The 20,787-nt window shown below is 41.1% G+C and overlaps 1 protein-coding gene across 6 annotated transcripts in view; it reads right to left on the bottom strand.

Annotated features, from left to right (window-relative positions):
- Nucleotides 1-20,787, bottom strand: part of PLD1 (phospholipase D1) — a 201,646-nt gene that overhangs the window by 56,383 nt on the left and 124,476 nt on the right. For 4 of the 6 annotated variants that reach the window (XM_014866815.3, XM_070509441.1, XM_070509443.1 and 1 more), the window contains exons 13-19: nt 20,060-20,170; nt 16,849-17,049; nt 15,632-15,845; nt 14,940-15,053; nt 7,966-8,094; nt 7,149-7,267; nt 5,627-5,740 (exon numbers count right to left, since the gene is read on the bottom strand). In XM_014866815.3, the coding sequence (XP_014722301.2) occupies nt 5,627-5,740; nt 7,149-7,267; nt 7,966-8,094; nt 14,940-15,053; nt 15,632-15,845; nt 16,849-17,049; nt 20,060-20,170 (1,002 nt within the window). The remainder of the gene's footprint in view (nt 1-5,626; nt 5,741-7,148; nt 7,268-7,965; nt 8,095-14,939; nt 15,054-15,631; nt 15,846-16,848; nt 17,050-20,059; nt 20,171-20,787) is intronic. The other 2 variants (XM_070509440.1, XM_070509444.1) reach the window with 1 other exon arrangement.

The raw sequence follows: 20,787 nt of genomic DNA, 5'->3' as shown, positions 1-20,787 counted from the left end.
TCCTCCCTCTGCTTTCACCCAATGCCCAGGGTTTGCTCTCATGACCTATCCTTACATGTTCACTCTCCTTTGGGCTGTGCTCTATCTTTCCTCTTCTGTCATCGGCCTCCCTGAACCTTCCACCTCTCCAGCCCCTGCACGCCCAGGGCATCACTTTACATCATTTAGCTTTGCCTTTCTGCTTTGGATTCCAGCAGCCTCCTCATTTTCTTCCGGTCTGCTCTGTGATGCTGGGCTTGCTCCCCATGGCACAGCACTTATTTTCCAACCTTCTCTGAGGTCCTACTTGGCACAAAGGCTTTCTCTTTGGTGGCCACTTGTCCCCCAAGGACAAGGGTTCACTGCCAGATCCCACCCTCGTGACCAGGCTCCTCCAGTCACGGACGACTTCTGTTTACTGTACTCCTTTGTCTAAGGAGGATGGGCTTATTCTTTCGGATGGAATGAACTAGCCTCCTGGAAAACGCACCTCAAGAAAACCCTTATCAAACCAAAGCAAATACTCTATCTGACAGAAATCAAAGGATCCACGTAGCCAGATACAGCAACAGCATGAAGCACTCCATACATGTAATCCTTCCTCATCCACTTCGTATGGTTTATAAACACATTTTGGACACAGAAAGGGCTATGCCAGTATAGTCGTTTTGTCCACAGAGAATCATAGTTTTTAAAAAATATTTTATCTCATTTTATTTTTTTATTGATATACAAAAAACTGCTCCTATTTACTGTATATAATCTGGTGAGCTTGGACGTATTCATATACCCATGAGAATCACATATATTTTGAGAAGTGTACTTGGGAGAAGAAGGAGAAGCAGACAGAGAAAACATTTGAAAAGAAAAATGTAAGCATCCTCCATTTGACTCTTGGCTCAAAAATAGAATTTCTCAGCTTTGGAGAAAGTATCCAGTCTCCTGACTTTACATTCTTTCAAGAAGGAAAAAATACACATTCTGCATGTTGACCTAAGCTTAAAAAAAGAGCACAGCTGAACTGTAAGAATGGCTAACAACGTGTTGAGCACTTATTATGAAACTGACGGGCCTACCTTCTTATGGAAGTTTAAGCTTTACTTGAAAGACTGCTGCCACTCTAGCTGTAAACTCAGATCTTCTCGGTTGGCCTTGTTTAGTCAGCAAGGCTAATGGGTATGAACTGCTGAAATCTGACAGTGTGCCAGCAGACAGGACCTGTCTGTGCAGCTCTGCTGGCTCAAAGTCGGGGAAGGGGCTGGCTGGGCTGGCTTACGTTATTCTCATTTGGTCTTGTCATTTTCCTTGGGATGCAGTGTGACGCTGTAATATTGCAAGCAAAACCTGAGGCCCAGGTTCCCAGGGTTGTGGCTGCCAAATGCACCATCTTCAAGATGTTAAATCAAGAGATGGTGATGGGGAGAGACTTCTCTTTGTGGATCCTGAGACTGACACTAATCCAAAGGGACCTGTGGGCAGCTATTTTGAATTTGAAGTAAATGTGGTTTTCTTTAATAGACAAGGAGATCAAAGATACGACCCCAGTAGAACTATTTCTCTCAGTTTGGTAGGGCTTCTCAGGAATGATTGTCCAAGGAATGGCTTTTCTACTACAAGCTGTCCATTTTAATATAAAGGACTGTTCCTGTGTATTGATTCCATATTGATGCTAATTTGGCATCAGCCATTTTCTTTCACCTTAACAGACATGTCAAATGTCCTCTGTCTTGGTCATTTATCTTAAATAGCAACGATAGCATTTAGGAATCTAGTTTGGTCTTTTCAGGGAGAAAACAAGTTCTTTTATATACTCTGCATAGACAGTTTCCGAACCCTCTTCCCTCCGACCCCCATCCCCACGCCTTTCTTCTGCTATGTCTCCTCGGAGTGCTCTTGGCAGGCTTCTGAGAACGCCCAGCACTGAGGGGAAACAAGCAAGATTATTTTAAAAGTGTCGGTGGAAGCTGCTGAAGTCAGCTCTCAAGTTTGGATGACTTCTTTAGAAGCAGAAATTCTTATTGGTGGGGGCAGGCCTCCACTCTGCCAGCCAGAGCCCCAGTCTCCTTGGCTAGCTGTGTCAACCTCCTGCAAGAGCTGGGCATCATGGCTGGGGTGGAATTATCAGCAGTGTGTGCCCAAGGACGATTGGGCCCAATATTTTTGCTTTGAAAAAATCAAATAATTGGTTTCTCTTCTGCAGATGAAAGAAAAACGTGAATTTTATCTATTATTACTTTATTATGTTAAATGGTCTTTCTCGTCATCTCAATAAATATGTGGTATAAAGATTTTGCAGGTTGAACTAGCCTGGTGACCCATCCAGAGAAATGTCAACTTCTTGGTTGCAAGCTTTTGAAAACACTAGGGAAAGCTTGAAGGTTGTAGCTAATATGGATATAATTCAAACTAGTGTACTCTTCTAAGTGATTTGAATGGATTCATTTATTTAACCATCACCACAATGCTATGAGATAGATACTATTATAATCCCAGCCTTATAGATGAAGAAAATGCGCACAGAGGGGTGAAGCAATTTTCCCAAGGTCACACAGCTAGTATGTAGCAAAGCTGGGATTTGAACATGGACTCTGCCTCTTCCCCGTGCTACATTGTATTGCTCCTTTTCAGTTAATTAGGCTGTGGTCTCTATGTTATGAACAATAAACTATGTTAAACACTCTGTTAAAATCTGTGTTAAAAGGAATAAACCTAAGGAAGAACGTTATTAAATTTCTCAACCAATTTGGCTACTGCCACATGATAGCTGAGAGAGTGAAAGATTTGAAAATTTGACAATAAACCCTTTAAAAATTGAGTAGCCTACTACACAGCCAGGTCCTATCTCCCCACTTCCTTCTGGATTCTCTGGAAAACCAAGAACTGGGCTAGACGATTGCTTTGGCCCTCTAAATACTGAATGCTCATGACTTGAAAACAATAACGTCTAGAACAAGATGAATAATGTTTCAAGCCAGTAAATAATGTGAAGTGAAACAATACTGAGGTCAGAACTTTACGGAAAAGGAGAAATGGAGCAGGGTAATTTCTTTTCTTTTTTTTTTTTTTTTAGCTTCTAGTCATCTCAGACATTCCTGTCTTCAAAAAGATGCACTGTCTGGCTGTGACCGCTTGTTTTCACAACTGGAGTTATTTTGGCAGTTCTAGAAAAACAGCTACTGGCAACTGGCAGGGCCCCAGGTTTTGTGAGGTCTAACGTTTAAACGTTGCGGGGGAGTCCTCTTTAAGAAAAAGAATACTAATTTACAAATATATAATTAGCATACGCCAGAATCCCTGTTACAGCCTATTTACTTGTCTCCTTGCTTTCGTTCTCTTTCTAGTCTAAAAGTTCTTCATATGTATAAACTTTGGTCCCAAAGTATGTTTGTTCAGAGAGATGGAAACAGACAAGCAACAAAATGAGAGATCCTCGGTCAATCAGGCTTGGGAAATTCACATAGCATATTCACTCTTAGTGATTCCTAATATCCATCAGCTTAAGAAAGGCACTAAGAAACCCTGTATCTAAAAAATCTGCAAAAACCTATCTGTCCATGGAAATCTTTTTTGTGGAATAGCTATTAGCATTTCACGGGCAAAACCCAGTTTGGGAAACTCTCTAGGTTAATCTTCATAAAACATTCCTGTATCATGCTTCTTCCTGCATGAGACACAAACGTCCAGAGCTCACTAATGTCACAGGATCAGGTCTAAATGAACCAGGCCGCACTCCAGGACAGGCCCAATCCGGCTTCATGCCGGCTAAACCTCATCCACCACCTCTTTGAGAGCAAATGGTTTGCTGCAGTCTGTTCTACCATCATCAGAGCAGGTAGCCTTCTCCCTTGGAGGGGACACTCAGTTCTCTCCCTCCATTTGACAAACTCCCACAGCATGCTGGCCCGCACTTTTACACTGGCATCTACTCCTAGACCACACCTTGCACAGTTAGCCGGACTCATTAACCTCACAGCTTTCTCTCTCCCAGCTAACTATGCTTCCAGAGGCAGAGAACTCCTTTTCTGCCTGCCTCCTCAGCGTCCAAGTGTGCACTGATGACTTCACTGTGCAAACAGATGGCACTTAATAAACATAAGTTGACTGAGTCTTGCTAAACTTCCTTTCAAATCAATTGGCTTTGTAGGTTCCTGAGTCCGGGCTACCTGAACATATCAAGCAATGAACATAAGAGCATATCAGAAGAGATCACTGATCCAGCCCCATCTCCAACACAGCATCCAGTGATGCAGAGAAAGTGAATCAAGGGTGGTATTATGTAGAGTAGATATACAGAGTATCTGTCTGCCTTAGCAGGGTGGCAGGAGGAGAATATACAAAACAGGCTTTACCAACAGGCATTAGAAGACGTCTGTATACACAACACCGGGATAAAACATCATTTGCTGATCATAAAAATACACAATTCCCAGCAATACCATTTCAAAAGATGCTTAATTAGCATCTGCTAATTTTGATAAGTTGATCACTGAGTCAATTTTAATGACATCTCAAATGTTAAATTAAATTCCCTTGTTTTCTTAATATCAAGACTAGTTTACCTTACAGCACGGATAGTATTTCCCTCCAAGTAGAATAAAATTAGACAGGTTCATAAAATATTCATTAACTTGCATATGAAGGCATATTTATCTGCGCTTCTCCGTTTAACTCAGTTGTCTCCTGTAGCCTGGGATGACTAAGTATTTGCTAGAGGTATGTCTCTCAAGTGGTTTATCTTTTTGATTGTTCTATTATTTGATCTATGGTCTGAAATATCTTTTTACTTCTTAAGCATACACACCTCTAGCTGAACATAGTACAAAGTAATTGATTTAGGCATTCATTTATATAATCATATTCATTAGAATCCATGTCCAAATTACGTAAATCCATATTAGTGATGTCAGTAGCAGACTACTGGAGGTTTACCTAAACCATACTTTTGATGCTGACGCCAATGACTTTGAACAAAAGGCAATGCCAAAGGTGGTCCTTCCTAGTTCTGTCCTGCACGATCTCAAGATATTTGATCTGCAGCTGGTAGAGGGATCAGATTGGGTAACAATGGAGTAGGCTAGGATTTCAAGCTCCACCTCTATCAACAACCAGCTACGTGACCCTGGACAAGTCCCACCACCCCACGAGGTCTTAATTTTCTTATTTGTAATTTGCGATGGTTGGACTGGATGTGGGAGAATTCTGTGACTCTATTAAGCAAATTCGTTATTCTATTAAAAGAGCCTCTAAAAGGCATTTGGTTAATTAGGAACTAAAATTAGATTGAACTATAACCAGCTTCCTAGATGCTAAGTTTCAGCCACATTCCTGGTGCTTGACTAACATCAGTTCCAGGTTTACTGTGTGTTGTGTTGCTAGGGTCACTCTAGAAGGAATTACAGGACAAGCCTGTCCTTGACTGGCTTTTTCTAAGGACATGCATTTATTATATTTATAAAGGAGTTTTTTAAAAAGGATAAATTGAATACATTTTAAATAGGAAATACAATACTAAATTTTAAAAGGTCTATTCAGAGCTGCTTTGGAATTGCCCTTATGGAAAAATCTGAAGCCAATGTAATAGGCCCTTAGTCCAACAAGAATAAAATGTTACCCAGTAGCACTTTGTGAGAAAGAAAGCCAGACTCACCTGTATGTTAGCATGGACAGACCCGGGCACTTGGTATTTCCATTCATGGGCTGTTGTTTGAGATTTTGGAAGCAGAAAAGGATAAGAAAGGGACCGATATTTTGATTTCATAATCTAAAATAAAGAAAAACAGATAAAGAAGACCCAAAGGAGAAAACAGTTCCATTCTTTCCTACTTTGTGATTATAAAAGAAATTCAGGCTCATTTGAAAAAGAAAAAGGTTAACAGTGGATATTTCTAGGCGAAGAGGTAACAGATTATTTATTTTTGTTTTCTTTCTATTAGTGGGCATGTTTTGCTTTATATTTTTAAAGAAAACAAATATAATTTGGAGTTATAGAGTTATATTATTGCAAAAATGGGATTATTTTGTAAACTGATTTTTCACTATATTGTAGATACATTGCCACAGCAATATAGCATTATATATTATTTTTTAATAACTTCATAGTAAAATGGTATGGAAGAATCATAATTTGTTTAATAAATTCCTATTGAGTTTTTCAGTTATTTCTCATTTTATTTGAATTATTAGTTGCAGGATCAAAAGAAATTACCTTATGGGATTACTTCTTTAGCTTAAATACCCAAAACAGATTTTCTGAGTCAAAGGTTGTATACTTTTTAAAAAGCTTTTTGGTATTGTGCCAATTTATCCTCCTAGAAGCAGCATATAAGAGCATCAAAAATCCCAACCCAATTGCAGGCATTAGCAGTTTTTTTCATCTTTGTCAGAGTAGTAGGTTAAAAGTAGTATCTCTTTGTTTATTCATTCATCCTCTCTAAATTTTTGTTAAAAATATTTCCATTATTTCTAAGAGCTTCCACTAAATGTCTATAATGTTATGTAAATGAAAAAAAAGGTGAGACTGTAAGTCGTTGATAAAACTAAATCCTTTCTCCAAATTATCAGGGAGAAAAAAGCTCACCATCATTTCCAGTAAATAAAATAGAACCTTCTAACATCTGGATGATAGGTACTCAACTTAAGAACGTTAGGTCAAATTCTCACGAGTCATGAAGGCGTACTAAATAGAAGACACAATCTGGAGAAAAGAAAAATGGCTCCATCTTTGCATACTGCTCACTTTGCTCAGAACCACCTCCCAGACACCTGCATCAATATGAACCCAGTGCAGTGCCAGGACTGGAAGGACTCGAAAGCTCGGGCTCTCTCATCTAAACAGCTCTCTCCCACTACAATCACCTTCCACGCAACTATTGGCCCAGGCCAGCTTAACCAACACTGAGCATCCCAGATATCTCAAGGGTTAAACCCACAGGCCCCGATCGTAGCATCTATCCCTCAGTGCTCTGAATTGTCCGTGGTGTGAAAGTTCATAAATGTTTTCTTTTGCTTTTGCCCAGAGGCCTGGGAGCTCTGACAACCAGTTACCCAACAGAGATCGGTGGCACCAGCTGTGACCACCACAGCCCCTTCTTGTTAACCCTCTGGGTCTGTCCTCTACCAGGCCTGTCTCTCTTCATGTGGACCGAACCATGATAAAACCATCCATGTACCTTCGTGAAGTTCCAGCGCTGGATAAAGTGACGTGCCACATCACGAGCCGCCTTTCCGTGGACCACAGAAGCAATGTCATGCCATGGCATCCGGGGGGTGGAGTACCTGTCGATGAAATCTGCCCAGGTACACCAGGCGGGGATCATCACTAACAGGGACAGAAGCCATTTGACCCCAACTATGACATATAAAAGGAAATGTGGGAATGTCCACTCTGTGTATACTTCTTGGCTTGGGTGGAACGATACCTTTACAGCCAAGGGAAACACAGATCTCACATGAGGAACACAGTCCTCCACATGCCTCCCCCACATATGCTTCCATTTCCCTGAGTGTGAGATAATCACCAGGCCAGGTGAGACGTGAGCTGGGGCAAATTATCTAAGGCTTTGTACTTGATATTATTTTTCTTTTTCATCCTGTTGAAATAACATCAGGCTATGTATGCAGTGCCATCTCTATCTCCTCTTAGACATATAAGCACAGCGATAATCTGAAAATGTGTCATTTTAATGCTGGAAGATGAAGATGATAAGCAGAAAAAGAGATGATCAAAGGAAGGGTACCATCTTTTGGAGAATTACAGATTATTACCCCAAAAATATGCCTATATGAAACCCAGAGGTTTCAAACAAGTAAAGTCTATTTCATGTTCTTTTATTACTATAACTACAAGGGAGTTGAGTATATGACTGAGTCATAGTCTCTAAAGTTTTATTAAATACTCAAAAGATATTAGATCACGCACGTGCATACTTAAGATGCTGACAAGTGAAAGACAAAATATCAGCAGCCTCCCACCACGACGGTACTCACCGGCAAAGGGTTTATCAAGTTGAACCCAGTCTTTGAAGACAAAATTGCAGTAGTCCTTTCCATGCCAGAATCTGGTTTCCCCATGGAGCTCTCCCACTCCCGTCTGTAAACTGCGGATGGAGCCAGTGTCTGCGAACGCAGCAAGACCCGCTCAGAGACTGTGGTTCAGAAGGGCCCAAAGAGGGAGTCCTAACTCTCAAATATTCAACACCTACGGACTTCTCAACTTTTCTTCTTAGGACGCATAACGAGGGCAGCATGTTTCATTCCATCTGAGGCTGTGGGCTGGCAAGGTTTCACAACCCTCACGAGTTTATTATTAGTGTGTGGCTGGGGTATCACTAGGGTCATCACTTGACAATGAAATTTAACATTCTTATTCTCACCATTCAGCAGAGCACGGGAAGAACGGATCACAGGGTTAACCGTGAATAAAGGACTCGCTAGGAGGGACTCTGAGAGAGCAGGAAAGCAGGATCAGGGAGAGAAACAGGAGATGCAGAGGCCATAAAGAAGTCAGGCCCTTCTCTTTCCCCAGCCAATATGGTGCACACCTAATACAGAGTTCTGTCTTCTGCATCTCAAAAGGCAAAAATCTCAAATTTGTAGACAGCCCATGTTCCAGCCCTGGGATTGACTAGCCCAGTGACACTGAGCTTCAATTTTTTGGGTCAGAAATCCTTTCCGAGTGAAAGCGGGAATTTGGCCTAGATGACATGTAAGACCTTCTGGGCTCTAATATTCTATATTCCTAAAACCATAAATGACATCAATAAAAAATATCTCAAAAACAGACAAGAAGCTCATGATCACATAGGCGCAGAAGCAGCAACCTACTGCAACATTTCACAAAGAGCTTTGCTGGGACCATTATACTTACGGGTAAATACTTCAACTTAGTTTGTACGTTTATGGGATATGCTGACTAAAAGACAGCTAAGCAGGAGGACTAGCAGATCTACAATCACAAACGCACCGCCTGGCACAAAAGCAGCACTTAACAAATAGACACTGGATGCAGGAATATTTGTTGAATGACTAAACGGTACCACGTGCAGAAGCCCATGAGAGTACCAGACTGGTCCCCCTACCACCACACTGTGGCAGAACTGTCTTTCTAAAATGCAGACTCCTTGCTTAAAAGGCTTCCTGGATCTCCTACCGCCCACAGGGGGTCAAATCCTAAGGGCCTAGTGTCCATATAAGGTTCTTCCCTAACTGGTGCCAATCTCTCTTTCTGGCCTTGTTTTCCCCCACACAACCCAGGCCCCATGCGGACCACATTTCTCAGTGCATTTTGACAGGCCTGGTCTGTCATGTCTCTGCGCACTTGGCACACTTTTCCTTCTGCCTGGAATGCTCTTCCCTCCCTCTCAGCCTGAACTCCTCATCATTCGTCAAGAGCCAAATTAGCTGTCACCTGCGCTAGAGAGACCTCCCAGGTCCCAGTAGGGAGAGGCAGTCACTATAGTGTTGTAGAACCATTCACAGTTGCACACGCCAGTGCCTCTGACTCTGTGATACGATTGTGTAAGGATGCTCCCTCCCTGTCCCCTAGCAGTCAAGAGGCTCCCCACACGGCCTGACGTAGCTCCTGGCATTCAGCAGGCACTCAATGAGTATTTGCAGAGCAAAAGTTTTTAAATAATCACCACATACATGGCTAATATTCTACCTCAAACTTAATAATTAACCTTCAAAGCTTATTGCAATTTTCTATGAAAGAAAACCGCCTTAAAGCGCTAAAGATTAACAAAGCTAAGTAACGTTAAAATCATAATCTATTGACAGCTCCCAGAGCTTTATTTTCCTACTCGAAGGGACTGAGGCCAAGGCGCCCGCAGGTCTGTGCGCTCACCTATGGGCTCTTTATAGTAAGAACGGCACTTGGTTTTTAAAAAAAAAGAAAAAGAAAGAAAAAACAATTTTTTTTTAAAAAAAGGATGAGATAAATAATGGGTCAAATTCAAATAAATAAATATACGTAATTTGTTTTCATCAATTCAGCAATTCTAAGCTAAACTTTACACATAGACACATACACTTGTTCAAAAATTCACTTTCACCTAATGATCAGTTATGACAAGAAAAACAAAACAAAGCAAATTCTTAGTCTTAAAAATTAGCTTGGCACTAATTGAATTCGACCTGTTCATAATTCAAATTTGTTTTTGTTTTTAGTCAGGGCCTACCCTAATTGAAATAAATCAGGGTCCTCCTCAGAAGAAATGAAATAGGAAGGCAACAGAGCCGAATACTCCAGGTTACCACAATGACTTGATCGGAACTGCACTGTGAGCAGGGAGAGAGAACTTTTCCCAGCGGCAATGCTGATCAGAGGGGTTCTCACTGGTCTGTACCTGGCTCCCAATTGATTTCATAATTGTTCTTCCTTGTCTTTCGGCCCAGGTCTTTCACGTCAATTTTCCACAATCCTCACGCATCAGCGGCCCAGATTCTGGCTGCTAAAGTTCATGGACAGGGTGTCTTCCTGCCCTTCCCCCAGTGTCTCTGGCTTTGCCAGTCCTTTTTTCCTCTTCTTCTGGCCTCCAAGACTGCATTCCCCCACCATTACTCCAACCCATCCTTCTTGATCTTCTTTCCTAGCTCCTCCTCCCTAACAACGTTTTCTCCAACTTTCTCCTCAATGTACCCCTTATGCCCTGGCTTTTCTTTTGGGCCTCAGATCTACAGCCACTTCCACGCCTCATCTGACCTTGTCTACCTAATTGTCCCACCAGAACTTTAAAATCACTAGAATCATTATCATCCCCACAAAATCAAGTCTTCCCTGGAGATTTCTGCTTTCTCTTCCTAGTCACTCAAGCTCAAACCTCAGAATCACCTTTGGCTCCTCTCTTTTCTTCACTGTTTTCTCTACCCACCTCCCCATCACCACTTCCCAAATGCTATTGAAATTCTGCTGATTCTTCCTTTGGAAAAAGTTTCTCCCATCCACTTCATTCTTGGGCCCACTGGAACAAGCCAGTCTCTGTGTTTCTAGCGTAACTTAGTAAAACACCATCTTTAATCACCCCACCCCCCCATGTCCATCCCCCCCAAATCCCACCGCCACCTCCCAGGGACTCTCCAACATTTAGCGCATGAAGATCAATGTCTCAGCCTGACTTTCAAGGCCCTTCATATATTGGTACAGATATATTCCACCAGCCCAATCTACACAAATGAACTAACCCTTAACCACAATTCCAAGCCCAAAAGCTCTGAAAATCTAAATGTTTTCTCACAGCTCATTTGTTAGCAAAACCTGACCGGAACTGACAAGAGGTTATTATCTTTATCGCACTGGGTAATGCATAAATATAAATGACTTATGTACAGGGTATTTCCTGAATCCTGGAAGGAATATAACATAATATAGAGGATAGGTATTGTATTATCTTCCTAAAATCCAGAATGTTCTAATTTCCGAAACATATCTGACCCCCAGGATTTTGTATAAGGGATGAGAGACCTCTATGTATTTACCACATTCCACACCTACGTGTGAGATGCTGAAATAAATACATCTGGCATTTCCCATACCTGGGCCTTAAGATATAACATCTACCCAGAATGTCTGTTTTTCTCCCTTCTTAGTCTCTACCCACTGAATTTCTGCCTATATTCAAGGCCAGTTCCAAAACAGGTCCTCAATGAGTTATATTTGAAAAAATCTTTTGGTTTTTGAAACTATTTGGATTTTGGAGTTGTGGATCAGAGTTTACAGTTGTGGAGGCGGCTTCACTGACAACTCTTGCCCGTAGGGGTATCTCCCCCTGATTAATTGCTAAGGCAATAGGTTAGTAAAATATTAAAACTCATGCTTATCTATCAGATAACAAACTCTTTGAGACCAGAAAATGTCTTATACGATTGCATCCCTGAGAACACAGTTTAGAAATGACTTCACCTACTATTCATTATCCCGTATGATTAATATCTAAGTTTGAAACATTTGTCTCGACTTAACTGCCAAAAAATGATTTCCCCCTCAGCCATCTATTTAATCTTGCTTCAAAGGAAAAGATCAGCAAACCATTGCTGAATATGAGAGGAGGAAAATTCAACCTTTTTAAAATAACATAGTATCAAGCAAAGCAATGTGAATTTGAAATTCTCCCTCTTGCAATGTAATTTTGAAAGAAAAAAAATGTGAAGCTTGCTGAGTGATTTTGAATTAAAATATAGACTATAGAAATCTATCATGTCATCAACCACATTTATGATGAACTGATTTGAGGGCAGTTTTTCTACTCAAAAACCCATAGTGATCTTGCACGCACACTCCAGACCAAGTTCTGTACATCACCAGTGAGGTTCACCAGGAGCCCAGGGCACCGTTGCCTCCTGCACGCAAGTGAAACTGACCCCGCAGAGAAGCTAGCCCAGGTCATGTCCTCAGGAAAGCTACTCAAGCAAACATTCAGTTTCACATTTCTAAGGAAGAGTCACTCTATGCTTAATTTGGGGTTCAAGTCTTATAAGACAATATCAGTCGAAATCATTACATGATTTAAATATAAGGCTGTGCTCTTTAAACTTCCTTTATAATTAATAGTAGAAACTTACTTTTTCTTTTCATCACAAATTCACATGGAACTCCAATACATAAAACACTACAAGAGGGATTGTTCTGGTTGAAGCAGGTACCAATAGAGGTGAGAGGGTCCAGGGCCACCTACTCTGTATCCTCCTCAGAGCCCCTGAGAAACACCAGGGTCCCAGGAATTGACTTTGCAAAGCACTGCTCCAGAAGGACTCAGCTATCCTTTCGCTTCCCTTTTAAAGTAAAGTAATTTGTTTTCATACTAAAAAATTAGATTTGCAACTTCACAAAGTTAAGGGAAAGAGTCCTCTGTCTCACATCCCACCTCCAGGGCATCAGCCAGCACTGTCAGCTCCACCTCCAGATGTGTTTAGTACCTGTCTGGTCACTACTTGCCACCTGATCTGCTCTGAAGAATGAGCCCGTAAAATTGTAAGTCAGACCTTGTGGGTCCTTTGCTTAAGACCATCCGATGACTTTCTATCTCGCTCAATAAAAGCCAAAGTTTTGTAACCTACCTCACCCTCTCTGACTTCACCCTATCACTCTCCCTGAGCCCACTCCACTTCACCACATTCCCAAACACACCAACCCCCTCCCGCCTCAGAACCTTTTCTTGCTATTCCTCCTGGCTGGAGCACCCTCGCCCGACCTCCTCTCATCCTCATTCTTCTCTTCCTTTTGGTCTCTGTTGAAAACTCAGCTCATTAGAGAAGCATTCTCTGACTACTTGATAGAACATAGTAACTCCTACCCTCTGCCCTTCCCCCTTCCCCTGCTCGTTGTTCTCCATGATCATTTTCACCACCTGATACATGGTTTGATGATCTATTTGTATAAACAATTCCCATCCTTATCCTCCAACTAGTTAACTGAATTTCATTTGTTTTGTTCACTATAATCCTAGTACCTAGAACAGTGAGGGGCATATTTAAGAGCTCAATAAGTACTTATTTAATGAAACAAACAAATCATATACATTTATTCTTGCATCCCCACTTACAGCGTTTAATGATTGCACAATTCCAAAAGGAGGATGAACCACTCATTATGTTCTTCACTACTCCCCTCCTCTTGGATGTTCAGATTGTTTACTTTTTCTCTCTCTCTGTCAATAAACAATGCTGCCCTGGACATGTGTCCAGTTTATTAGGGAGGAGTTTCCAGTAGTCCCTGAAAACCACCCACATCGGTATCCTCAGATCACCATCATGGGTGTCACCCCTCTCAGCCTGATGCTGGCCTGAGTTACTTAATGTATTCAGCACCTGGCTTGCTCTTCTTTTCCGCTTGCCCCAATCCTCTTGTCAGCAACACAACCACTCAGTCAAAATTCAGACCCCTCACCTTCATGGTTCGGCAACCTCGTTCCTCCATCTCGTTTTCAACTTTAGTCCTAAAGCAACACACACTGGAATTAAAAGCACTATCTGGACCTCTTTCCAGCTCTTTACCTTTACTATCTGCCCCTGACCTGGCTCTTTTAACTTCCCAGGGGCCTCCAGTTCCCTGTCTGAGGGCGTTAAGCTCTGTCAAGCACAGGAGTTACTCTGAGTTGTCCCTGAATCCACATATGCATCAAGTACTAGCTGTATGCTAAATAAATAAAATGTCTCCCCATATACGCTATTTTCCACTTTTTAAATGAACATCTCCCCATATACGCTATTCTCCATTTTTTAAATGTATATCAATCTGTTACAATTTATAACATACATGTTTATTTAACAGTTACATTGAAGCTTCAGTTCATTATACATAGCTAACCAGTTTAAAAAATGCAGGGTTCCCAGACTAAAGAACGCTGAGACTCACTGCTCAAGTCCCCCTTAATCTATTAAGTTCAGTTATCTCCTGCCACAAGTGACTCACATCCAGCCATGTCAGCTGGGCTCTAACTCAGTCATCTCCTAGACAGTGGCCTTGGGAATTTAGCTAAAATGTCGTGATGCAGTAATCTGCATTTCTGCTAAATCACAAATCTGAATCATGAGCTGTGGGAGGCTAATAAACTGGAACCCACCAGGCAATTCACTTATCATCTCCACCCCTGAGTTTCCTCGTCTGTAAAACAGAGATAACACCGTTACCTCCAAGCACCACAGGGCTCGGGGCAGTGACGGGCAGACTGCACGCAATAAACGCTGGCCTACGATTTCACTATGGCTGCTGCTGACGACCAGGATGACTTGTCCCTGTATCTGATCTGTTGCCAAATTCCTCTTCATTCCCACCACATTTCAGGCCCTGATTAAATTATTCAAGTACCTAGTTCTTCTTACAAAAGCTTATGAGATTACAATTTCTAATAATACACGTGGTGTGAAAACTGTGCGAACAGAAAGCCAGTCCGGAAACACACTCACTCTGCTCAAGCAGCAAAAGCTGAAGCCTGAGGGGGTTCAGCCGCTTCACAGCCACTTACCAATGTCGGGACCAGAGGGCCCCTGCTCAGAGTCACTGGAAGAGCGAAAGAGTTTCAAATGGGGTTTTAAACCATGGATTAAACTCTGACGACTTCTACAGTGATTACAATAACCTGGAGAAAGTCGAGAGTGCTTTTTTTACACAGACGTATTACATATCAAGTTTTCTAAACTGAAAAGAAGGTTCGAACATTTTTAAAACTAGGCAAGTCTATGAAATCAGTCACAAATTCTGTGCAACAGAAAACTGCAGAGCTTTAAGACAAAGTTGAAAAGAACAGTAAATTTACAAGATGTAGAAAATCTGCTGTTTGAGGATAAAAGCTTGATGTATTTCTGGATAGGAAGAGAAATGAAATTCCTTCTATGAAAAGTGTATAAAGTACCCCTAATACTTTTCTTTTTCCTTTATAACTTGGAATTATTTTAGAACTGCTTAGTCATTCTGCTACTGTCAGAAGCATGAATTGTGGTTATGACTACTTGTGTGAACGAAACAATAAATCTGTTCAAAATGGGGCAAAGGAAGCCATGGACTGGCATGCTATTGAATAGGACGATATAGCGCCCTTTCAGCACGGCTCGTTTTACTCCATTATAGAAAGACGGGTTTTAAAAACAGGTATATAGTGTGTGGCTATGGAGGAACAGAGTGCAGTCAGGATAAGTTCCAGCAAAGACGATAACTCACTGGAGGTGCTGTCGACGCTGCTGATGCTGTCCACGTTGCGCAGGTGGTGCCTGTGGAGCTGCCTGTAGAGGCTAAATTTGGAGAACTTTCTGGGCTTTCCTATTCCTTTCAGTTTTGAATCCATATCATCACCATTCTTCAGGATGGGCACATTTTTATTAGATTCACTTTTATCTTTGAGTGTTAAAGATTCCAGAGATTCCATTGTTTCAGCCTGAGAAAATCATTAAGAAAATTAAAAAAAGACACTGCATAAGATACGCTGCAATGTGGCCCTTTCATTCCAGTTGAGCTGAGGTGTAAAATTTACACATGATGGAGGCTCCCTAATAATGTGTGAGGTCAGCCACAGGGCAGGGGTGGGTCTTGTGACCTGTTTAAATACAACCAAAGGAATACCAGGCGTTCCATTGTAGTTCCTCCTTTGGTAGGTGACATTCTTGAAATTTCATACCAATTAACCTTTTTATCTAGAATATAATTACACGAATTACATTCGCCCTGGGTCGAGCTGCTGAACTCCCTCTGATAAACATTAAGTGAGCAAAGCTTTTTCTGTCGATTATGTCCCCTGTTACCTATTTACCAAATCTCTGTTCTGCCAGAAAAATCACAACATATCCAGCTGTAAAATAAACTGGAGGCCAGCAAAACTTTTAATAAGTGTATTCATATTTTGGCAACCACTCGAGTTGAAATAGTAAGTACAGGCATACAGATATTTTGGCAGCTCTTGATTTGAAAGGTACTTTGAGAAGTTCTTAACCTCTTGCTTTCAAACAGAATTCCCTAAATGACTCCAGACTGACCTATCCTATTTTTGTACGTCTCTAAGTAGGAAGATTCCAAAAACTTTGGCAGCTACTTGTAAAAGGCTGTTTGTTGTTCTTTAACTTAAAGCCCATTTGCCATACATTTTTGTTTATAAACTTTGGTTTTCCAAATAGGAAATAAATCTTTAAATGGAAACCAGAGGAGCTGACTATGAGATGGCAAATGATATTTTGAATCTGTTTTCTCTTCTTACAAGACTAAGAGATGCAAAGCCACAGACTTGCTGAGTGGTATTTGAAACTAGTTTTGTCTATCTTTGACTCAATGTTCTTGGCCCCTCCAGGGATCCCAATCTCTCATTCAATCAATCAGTCACACTATGAGTACCTACTTATATGAATTGTGTCCCCTTAGCCAGTTCCATAAAGGTGAAATTCACTTACTGTGAGGGAACCCAGAGACAGTCCCACGGGGACACGCTTCACACTGCCCACGTCTGTGAGTCTGTGCTCATCATCATCCCACCTTCCATAGGCCAGGTCGATCCCACCCACAAAGGCCACTGACTGGTCGATGATGACGAGTTTCTCATGATGAGCCCACAGATACACACTGGATGACACGTGATCCGGGTGCCTCATCACCTTGAGAGGAAAAACCCCACATGTAACACGCTTCTTAAAATGTCCTTCATGTTATAACAACAGAGGCCTGCTTTCTCCCCTGAACAGCATTTTCTATAATTCAAATACTAAAATGTGCTATGTACACACCAAAGAAAATCCCCAAACTTCTAGTTTTATTCTCCATATTTAGCAGAGGAAGACTCCTGAGTACTTTTTATTTTTTGGTGAGGAAGATTGGCCCTGAGCTAACAACTGTTGCCAATCCTCCTCTTTTTGCTGAGGGAGACTGGCCCTCAGCTAACATCTGTGCCAATCTTCCTTTATTTTGTATGTGGGACACCACCACAGCATGGCTTGATGAGCAGTGTGTAGGTCTGTGCTCAGGATCCAAACCCACGAACCCCAGGCCACGAAAGTGGAGCATGTGAACTTAGCCACTACACCCCAGGCTAGCCCCTCCTGTTTACTTTTTAAGCCTTTCTCACCACTCCCTCACCCTCCATACCACGTTTTGGAGCAGCCGCCATTTATCTGGAAGTTTGGCCACGTATTTCTAGAAAAGTCAGCTCAGTGTAACAGCTGATTCCCTTTTCTCCCTAAAAGGATGATGTTATATCTGGTATTATTTTTAAAAACTAAAAATTTTTAACCAACATCTATCTCTGGCAAAATTTTTAATAAGTATATTGCTATTTTGGCAGCCATTGTGTTGAAATAGTAAGCATATGGATATAGGCGTATAGATATTTCAGAAGCTCTTGATTTAAAAAGTACTTTGAGAAGTTATTAACCTCCTGCTTTCAAACAGAATTCTTTCTAAATGACCCCAGACTGACCTATCCTATTTTTGTATGTCTTTAAGTGGACTTAAAAACTTTGGAGACATTTTTTTAATAACACATTTTATTGTAAAATATGCAAACATAAAATTTACCATATTAAGCATTTTTCAGTGTACAGTGCAGTGGCAGTAAGTACATTCATATTGTGCAGCCATTACCACCATCTATCTCCGGAAATCTTCATTTTGCAAAACTGAAACTGTACCCATTAAACAATAACTCTCCATTCCCCCCTCCCCCAACCCCTGGAAACCACCATTCTACTTTCTGTCTTTATGAATTTGACTATTCTAGGTGTCTCATATAAACAGAATCATATAATATTTGTCTTTTTGACTGGCTTATTTCACTCAGAATAATGTCTTCAAGGTTCACCCATGTTTTAGCATGTGTCAGAATTTCCTTTCCTTTTAAGATTGAATACTATTCCATTGTATGTATATACCGATCCATTATTGAGAGTGGGATATTAAAACGTCCAACTATTACTGTAGAACTATTTATTTCACCCTTCAATTCTGTCAGTGTTAGCTTTATATATTTTGATGGTCACTATTATGTATGCAATGTTTATAACTGCTATATCTTCATGCCATATTGAACATTTTATTAATATATAACGATCTTTTTTTTTAAAGATTGGCCCTGAGCTAACATCTGTTGCCAATCATTATTTTTCCTCTCTTCTTCATCTCCCCAAAGCCCTCCAGTACATAGTTGTATATTCTAGTTGTAGGTCCTTCTAGTTCTGTTATGTGGGACGCCACCTCAGCATGGCCTGACGAGCAGTACTAGGTCCACACCCAGGATCCGAACCAGTGAAGCCCTGGGCCCCTGAAGTGGAGCATGTGAACTTAACCACTCAGTCACAGGGCCGGCCCCTATAATGACCTTTTTTGATTACTGTAAACTTTTTTGATTTAAAGTCTATTTCTATCAGCCCCAGAGATGATGGAGGATGGACCAGCTGGGTGGCCTCTTAGAGCAGCAGATTGCAAAGGACACAAAATGCCTCTGCCAAAGAACTGAGATAGAGAATGCACACTTCCAAGAACCCTCCCAGGGAGCACAGGGTGTGTGGAGAACACGGCTGGTGCCTTTCCCTACACCTTAGGCTCACCTCCCAAATGCACAGATGGATTTTCCCTGTAAGAACTTGAGGGATTTCTTTGACTATAGGAATGGGCTAAGTTTGAAATGTCAGGGAATTGATGCCTCAAGAACAGCTGTTAATCAATGAATTGGTGGATAAATACCTCAGCTTACTTTCCCTTTGGGGACAGGGACCACTTTGGGTGACCCCAATGCAGTGTCCTAGAGGTCTCTGGGGGATGGATCCCCAGTTGCCTACAGCAGCACCCTGTCAAGAACTGGCCTCCTCCCTTTCCTTATCTCAGTTCCCAACACCCCTCCCAGGGCTCCCTGGGATCACCTCCCAAATCAACTCTTTGTGCTCAAATCTTCATCTCAATGTCTGCTTCTGAAGGAATCCACTGGCTTGGGGTGAACAGCCCAAAGACAGTCACCACACTGCATTCTAAGGAGAGTGATTTTCAGTTTCTTCCAGAGCTTCAGTTTTGCTGGGTGGGTGATGCAGGTTTGGGGCAGAGCTGAACTGCCATGGAGAACAGAGAACAGAGCTGGCTCACACTGTCCCCAAGGGTCCTTTCTCTTTACCCTCCTGGAACAGCCCAGCTTCACAGCTACAAACATTGAATAGTTAGGGACATTGGTTTGGATGGGTGCCAAACTACTCTTCTCCCAAGCCACCCACTATGCTCTGTCCAGCTTTGTGTGACAATCAATAGACTGTTTCTTAGTTACATAACTGCTTCAAAGATTTGGTTGGTACAACATAACCAATGAAACTTAGAAATGAGTTTCAGTTCCAGGACAATCCTAAAGAGGAGCATGGGAACTTGACAGGGGTCTTGAATATTAAAACAATTCTAGGAAGTGTGTTCTTGGCTAAATTATCAGCGTAAGAGAAGCAGAAATGTGAACTCTGCTGACTCCATCAACACTCCATATAGCATTTTGTTTTATTTCTCAGAAGGACACAATGCTATTTATTCAAAATATACATTAGGGAATTCTACAGATTACCAGTGCTCAGAGCAAAACATATCTGAAAAATTAGAGAATAATACAAAAGAAGCGTTGTTCAGCAAGATGAACCTGAATACCTTTATGTTGGGGTGTAGATGCATTAACGTCCTCTTGCTGTATTCACTATTGATCCCAAGAGCAAGTTCCACCTCTTTATAGAGCATTACGAAGATCCTCACCCCCTGTTGCTGTCACGAGAGAAAACACAGGGAGGAATGAGACTGTCTGGAGGGAGGTTATGATTTTCTTTTTCTTCTTTCTGTGCAATTGAACTCTCTAAACTTTCTTCAAGAAACAAGTATAATGAAATATTTAATGAAAAATACAAGGAGGTGAAATATAAGTGTACATTAAGACACAAATATCAAAAATAAAAATTTATCTCCCTTCCATTCCTACAACTTGTCATTCCAAGAGAGAGTGTCAAAATTTGACTACTTACAGCTAGAAGGTTGACATTGTAACCTCAACTGCTAAAAGTGGCTGATAGTCTTACACCTTTGAACATTTCCAAACACTTGTCATTGAGGAAAGTTTGGACCTGATCTATGTTATAGGATTAGTGTTTTTTGTTTGCTTTTATTATCACTGCAATTAGTTGAAATAGCAGTGATTAAAAAAAACTCTGATGCAATAAATTATACTAAATATCCCTTAAATATTTCAGGGATATTTTCATAAAAATTTTTACTTAAAAAAATTATTTGAATGGAAAAAATATTTCTTCATCTTCAAAGATGAATGTGTTGGTTCATACTCTTAACACATGATTAAAACATTAATGTCAGTTTCACTAGTGAAATGA

Source organism: Equus asinus, chromosome 5 (genome assembly GCF_041296235.1).
Source record: "Equus asinus isolate D_3611 breed Donkey chromosome 5, EquAss-T2T_v2, whole genome shotgun sequence".
Taxonomy (NCBI): Eukaryota; Metazoa; Chordata; class Mammalia; order Perissodactyla; family Equidae; genus Equus; species Equus asinus.
The sequence above is the reverse complement of the archived record's forward strand: the minus strand, read 5'-3'. Positions and strand labels throughout refer to the sequence as shown.